This window comes from Arachis duranensis, chromosome 3 (genome assembly GCF_000817695.3).
Source record: "Arachis duranensis cultivar V14167 chromosome 3, aradu.V14167.gnm2.J7QH, whole genome shotgun sequence".
Lineage (NCBI taxonomy): Eukaryota > Viridiplantae > Streptophyta > Magnoliopsida > Fabales > Fabaceae > Arachis > Arachis duranensis.
Window position 1 is genome coordinate 79814572 of NC_029774.3, and position 6554 is coordinate 79821125.

At 34.0% G+C, this 6554-nt stretch overlaps 1 protein-coding gene across 2 annotated transcripts; it reads right to left on the bottom strand.

The window, feature by feature from the left end:
- Positions 1-2076: 2076 nt before the first annotated feature.
- On the bottom strand, positions 2077-5522 carry LOC107479621 (protein NDL1). 2 transcript variants are annotated; one of them, XM_016099745.3, is made up of 10 exons: positions 5196-5522; positions 4097-4196; positions 3914-4011; positions 3719-3807; positions 3480-3540; positions 3286-3372; positions 3132-3209; positions 2998-3054; positions 2846-2901; positions 2077-2772 (listed from the first exon to the last, which is right to left on the bottom strand). In XM_016099745.3, the coding sequence occupies exons 1-10, from the start codon at positions 5253-5255 to the stop codon at positions 2415-2417; spliced, it is 1044 nt and encodes a 347-aa protein (XP_015955231.1). In that variant the 5' UTR covers positions 5256-5522; the 3' UTR covers positions 2077-2414. The 2 variants fall into 2 exon arrangements, with proteins under 2 accessions (XP_015955231.1, XP_015955232.1); XM_016099746.3 differs by having other exon boundaries at positions 3719-3818; positions 5196-5238.
- Between the last annotated feature and the right edge of the window lie 1032 nt (positions 5523-6554).

Genomic DNA, 6554 nt, shown 5'->3' on the forward strand with positions numbered 1-6554 from the left:
ATAATAAATTATAAAATTATTTTTAATTATAAAAAATAATACAAATGCTAAAATTTAACCAAAGATACAAAGTTTATTCACATACTAAAATTCAAGAGAAGAATTTTTACTCCACGGGTTCCAACAAATAAGGAGTGTGGTTCCTTTAAGTATCTAATACCACAAACATAACAATAATAATTCTAATAAGTTAATCTTTAACATCAATTGATATAATAGAACTTATATACCAAAAAAATTCAAATTCTATCCTACCCTGACCTTAAATTTTTGGATTTATTAATATCCATAATTATAAACATGACAAAAACTAAAGATATAGGTAATTATCAAGTTAAAAAATCACTTTAATATCTTAATAATTGGTAATACTTGAATTAAAGGTGATTTTTTTTTCTTTAAGTTTAGACTACTTTAATGAAATTTTGGAATAATACTAACATAAGAAAATACATTTGATAGGATATAATAGAGTTGGAGTAGAAGAAGAATAGTGTAAATATTCAAAATAAAAGTGTATAAGAATTTTTTTTTAGTTTTGGTTTGCTGCATGCACAAGACGAAATTCAAACTCCCAATACTTATTTAAGAGGATTAGTGAGCTAACCACTAGACCAACCCAACTTGGTTGTATAAAAATTTATTAATGATGAAAATAACATGAGGAGTGTGTGTGCGCTGTTGGAGTGGGAAGGGTTAAGGGGTTATGGGCTTGGCCCAAAGTCTTTCTTCATTATTATTATTATTGTAAGGCCCTACAGCAACCATGTAGCATCCCAATTAACTCCGCAGCAATTTTCAATTGGAGGTTCTCAATACAGCCTGTTCTTAAAGATTCTCAAGGAAGATCGTTGATTAGCATAGAGCCTAAAGTCATTGGCAGCTATTTTAGCTTTTGCTACAACCTGATGATCTGTCCAATTGCTATCAGCATTGAAAATGTCGTTGCACCTATGCTTTTCATGCCCACCAAATCCTAGCACTAAACAAAGCCATGTTACCAGGCATCACTAAACAAATGTCATTGATCTTTTCTGAAACATTAAGCTGTCACAAGCTACCTGTACCCTTCTCTAGCACTGTAAACTTTTGCCGCTGCTGGCCACCAGATCCATGCCGGCTCATTCCCTGCTTGTCTCGAAGAACTGAAATTCTAAATCAAAATCTTAATCTCATCAGAAATTGGCGTTGCCAAACAATCTAGGTCCCAAGACCCACCACTCCACATATCAGCAACTAAAAAATCAATCTTAGATATATGCACATAAGGAGTAAATTCACAAAATTTTTCAGGAGAAGTGCACTCATCATGCCACAAGAATTGCTGTAAATTTCCACCTTAAGAGCGCCATGAACTTTAACTATATTCTTTTCAAATAGCCGAAGAATTGTAGCAACAGTTGATGTCAAGATTATAACGATTCTTGAGGTATTTATGGGTAAGAACCTGCACCTATAATTTATCCCTATTATTGAGGCAATCCTAAACTAACTTAAAAAAATAATATCCCACCTAGATAACCCTCTACCATTAGCTTGACATTTCCAAAAATATTGTCGTATCAAGAATCTATTTTATCACAAACATACTTCCGAAGAAGAGTAATCTGTATGTTATAAACTGGGAGAGAATATAAATTCATACATATAAAATTTTTAAGTAATTACATAATCTTTGAAATGTGTGTCCATGTATGATTAATTGATTATATTGATATAAATTTATTTCTCTTACCAAATGAAGCTTTTTTCACCCCAAAGAAAAAAAAAACATTGATATTTAAAGTGAAGAAATTTATGAAGTCTAAAAGTAAAGACTTTTGCTACCTTTAATAATTTCCATTCTAAGTGAATAAATAACTCAAAGACTATTGTCTCCTCATTTAACAACTTAACAAATTTTCTTACTACAAAGAATTTTAGCACAAATGCCTGTATGAAACATCTCTTTGTGAGTACAATGACCGTGTGATGTCAGATGTAGCACAATGATTCAATAAATCCGATGGCTATTAATCTGATCAATCATGGCAAACATGTCCTACTTTCAAGTTCCAATACTATGAAACAAAAATATAAATAAATGGAAGGATTTATTTAATTGCTTGTGGCCATAAAAATAAATAAATTGAGGTCAAAGTCCAACCGGAATTTACAGATACAACAGCTCAAATTGGTCCCTTTTATTTCAGACATACTACAAAATGAATTAAGACAACTTCCTCCCTATGTTTTCTTTTGCATACAATACATATATTTATATTTTCACGTATTCTTCTCTTCTTATATCCCTCATATCTACAACAACCCCCCTCCTTCCGCCAACATATCTTCTATTCTTCTCTCTTCTCTTAAAACAATAAAAAAAATCATAAAGAAACAAAAAAGAATGCCCTGGATTACAAAAGTGTGGATCAAACTTCCATTGACACACGCGTCTTTATTGGCTTTAGCTTTAAGCCCATGCTTTCTGGGGAAAGGAGCTCAGGCGAGATGCAAGACGGGCTGAGCGGGCTCCTCGGGCTGTCACTGAAGTGGCATGGCCTGTAAAGCCCATACCCCATGAAAAAGTACTCCATTGGTATCAGCATTGCATGTGGCTGCTCCTCCGTAACCATTGATCCACAAGCTTGGACCTCAACCAAGGCACTGAATCTCCTATCAAGTTTTGATGTCATGTGCAGAGCCTCCGAATGGAATGGCGAACTGTCTCCGACGAAAATAAGCGTTCGGCACTTTAATCTTTTCAATCCTTCTGTAATGTCCGGCCTCCTGCAAGTTCTCAAGTTAGCATAATACCATTGAAAATGGAAAATGGCAAACGAAATTGAGTAGCCGATATTACTCATTAATCGATTCAAGAAACCGCAATACATTTGTTCTCTTTCTCTCATCGAGCAACTGGAAAAGAAACAATGCAGAGCTTGGTGAATAAACCAAGGAATGATAAGTGAAGAAAGAAAAAAATAGGCGTCAAATACTTGGTATAGAACTGACTTTTCTGCAGGCTTGAACTATCTCTGACTCTGGAATCTCAGCATTTCCCCTAACTTCCTGTTAAAGTTGATCAAGAAAACTCAGCATATCAATTCTCAAACTCAATGGAGAACAAAGCATGACTATTACAATACCTTGCTGAAGTATCGCTGAAGTAAACACTCCTTCAACAAGCCACACATCCCATAGAAATATAGTAAATTGGACATCACCTGAAGAATTAAAAGTGGTTTTAGGTAATGTTATCAGATTAGAGGACTCATAAACTGAAGGCATTTCGAAGCGAACCTTGTTATAAAACCATTCTGTCCAAGAAGGTGCTTTGCATAAAGGAGATACAAGTATCAAACCAAGAACACGCTCTCTATATTTCATCTGTATAAACATAAGAAAGAATATATCAATCAAAGGAAAATAGTAGAACTGCAAATAAGGGCAGTTTCTTTCTCTGTTATTTCCTTCCAAGTTAAGAGGGCACATACTGCAAAAAGAGTAAGAATATAAGCCCCGGCCGTGACTCCCATACACATCACTGCACCAAGCCTGGACATGGAAACAATTCAGGCAATGAATAGATATAGGAAAATCATTGGATTCTCCCTCAAAATAATGTCAGCATCTTACTCATAAATCAACAATACATAATGAATGGTATTCTACACAGTGAAACCTAACCACCCTGAAAACTAAGTTATCAACAGTGTGATTATAATGTAATTACCCAAAATAGTTGAGAATCTCGACTATTTGATCTGCTAAGTCTTCGATAGAAGGTATAGGGTCATCAGGACAAATTGCACCAGCTCCCAACTGCAACAACTCTTGTGGAAGTTCCAAGAGGAGAAACTATGTGAATTATAAAGTTCACTTTCTAAATAGAAAAGAAAATGTATATTGAAATCAATCTCTTACAGACCTCGTGTCCAGGAGGACTGATATGATATATGCAGAAGTTGTGAAGCAGCAAAGAAGCTGCCTCTGGACAGAAAAATAATCCTTGGAAACATGACATATCTGCACAAACAGATAAGTGAACAATTAATTCGGCCTTCTAAATAAAATAAAAAGAATGGATTAAAGAATACACATATGCACTCACAATTTAGTGCTAGGTCTGGATAAGTGATCAGAGCTGGTTTCTCAGGATCCCCATAGACTATAACAGACACAGAACCACAACCAGTTCGAATGTGATGCTCCTGAAATGATAAACCAATATGATTTGTAACCAAAATACAGGCAAAAAGAAGAAAGAGGCAACAGAACCAAAGTTAGAAAACTGAGGAATGAACAAAAGAAACCACCTCCTAAGCAAAGGATATCCCTTATTTTGAGTTATGCAAAGATTCTAAATCAACGTTTTTTCCAAACTGTTTGTTCCCTAACATTGCCCCTTAATAGGACAACCAAACTAACAAGCAACAATACCACATTAGTATCACTGACCAATATGATGAATTAAATAAATAAGCCATTCCATATTCCAGCCATTGAGTGCTTCAGAAAGACAACAAAGTCAAGGTAATTAAAAACAGGATACTGTCTTAGGCTGTTTAAAAGGATAAGGATGACTATAAAGTAAAAACTCATCCAATAACTCAAATAATAAGGAAAAGGAAAACAAGAAAGCGTAAAATTTCCCAATGGAAAAGAAAAGCAATAGCGTTGCAACTTAAACTTAGGATGGAGGTACAAAAGAATATGTGAGAAATAAGGAATGAGCAGATCCGCTAGTTGTTATGTTCAAAATTTCCAATTGACTCAGCGAAACAAATACGTTCCAAGAAAGACCGTGTAGAAAGAAATCAAGAACGATAAACAAAAAGGAAAAAGAAAATAAGCCAATCCCATAAAATTTTCCAAGTAAAAACAAACAAGTCAAGAAACTTTCTTGCGCAACTAAAATATTCCGCAATGCAAAATAAGAACCTACGGCTAAAACAATAAAGAAAGGAGAATCCCATTGACTGAAACTTTCCTTCGACTTCTAAACATATTCCCTTTACGTTCAGCAATGGCGCAAACCAAACACAAAACAAATAAAATTGGAACCCATTAATTAATCACCCAATTGACAAGTACTTGAAATTGATCAACTTGTATCTCCCCCCTCCCCTCCTCCAAAAAAAACTTCAACCTTTAAACCCCAACAAAGAAAATCAAGAAAATAGGAAAAATGGTAAAGCATTGAATGGAACCTTTCCACCGAGGTAGATCTTCTCCATGTCGAGTGAAACGGAATCACTGGATTCTGCCATGGCCGTAGCTCTGGTCTGCTGATTCTACCGTTGTTGTTCTTGTTCTTGCTGTATATGGAAGCCCCCTGAACTCCAAAGAAGCCTCCACCAACCACCGAAGTTTGAGAAAATTATAGACCTCTCTCTGTCTCTCTTCTTCTCTCTATGTATCTTTATTTGTTTATGCCTTCAATGGCTTATATACCAAGCCAATTCTATTCCAATTTCTCCCACTCTCTCTTATTTTCGTGTTTGTGAAATCCACAAACATAAACTAAACAAAACAAAACATAACGTTTATGTTTTTCGTTTGTTTATTATATTTACGATTTTACCCACCCTACCGGCACCGACGCTTAAAACCCAACAGAATTTTAACCGCGCCTAGAAACGACGCCGTTTTTTGGGTCTTGAAAACGATTTCACTAAAATTAGAATAACCAAGATCTATGGGGCTCGTAATTCACGGGTTCCTTTTTACTCTTTTTTCGTCTCTGACCAGAAAAAAGGGCGAAATTTTTATGACTTGACACTGCCTATTGTTTCCGTTGGCCCCAAAATTTTCTCCCTTTGACTCTCTTTCTATACATGGCGTTCTCCCATTGGCCCACTTTTCTTTTCTCCCTCTAAAAAATTAATTAATAATTAATTAATTTAACATTTGTTTTGTAGTTTATGTAATTTAGCCACATTTTAGACGTGGACACATTTGTAGGAGGGGGACCTTAGAAGTTAAAAAATGGTGGGTTGCTTGCCTTTCATTTGACTCCAATCATTAATCATTAATCATTAATCATCTTCCGCCACATTTCTTTTGCCCTTTTCCTATTTATTAATTCCTTCTTATATATTTAATATATATTCTTTTGTTCACGTCTTTATTCTTTACCAAACCGATGGTGCTAAATAAATTGAAAGAAGTCATCACTAAATATTTGCATTGGCTTTTAACAAAATGTACTAATGTAACAAGTGTTGATTCCATGTTTAAATACATTTCCATGTATATATTCTGAAAACTACGTTCACTACTTTATCCTATATATAATAATGAAGACAAATATATGAATCAATTAACAAGAATTTTTTGCTCTTATTATAACGTACTAGTGGTTGTACCTTTTTTACTGTCTTTCTATATTTTTTAAAGTTTAATTATTATATATTAATAATTAAAAATTAGATTATTTAATAAGATGTATATATTTAATTTGTTAAAATTTCAAAATATTTGATAATATAATTGAATGATGATTAGAATTAGATATAGAAATAGAATAAATTAATATGAAACTCTTTCAAAGAATATATGTATTTGAA

Coding starts and splice junctions, on each gene's coding strand:
- LOC107479621 (XM_016099745.3), bottom strand. CDS start 5,255: ATGGCAGAATCCAGTGATTCCGTTTCACTCGACATGGAGAAGATCTAC. Junction 4,012..4,096: donor TCCAGACCTAGCACTAAATT/GTGAGTGCATAT, acceptor CTGTTTGTGCAG/ATATGTCATGTTTCCAAGGA. Junction 3,210..3,285: donor CAGAATGGTTTTATAACAAG/GTTCGCTTCGAA, acceptor TTAATTCTTCAG/GTGATGTCCAATTTACTATA.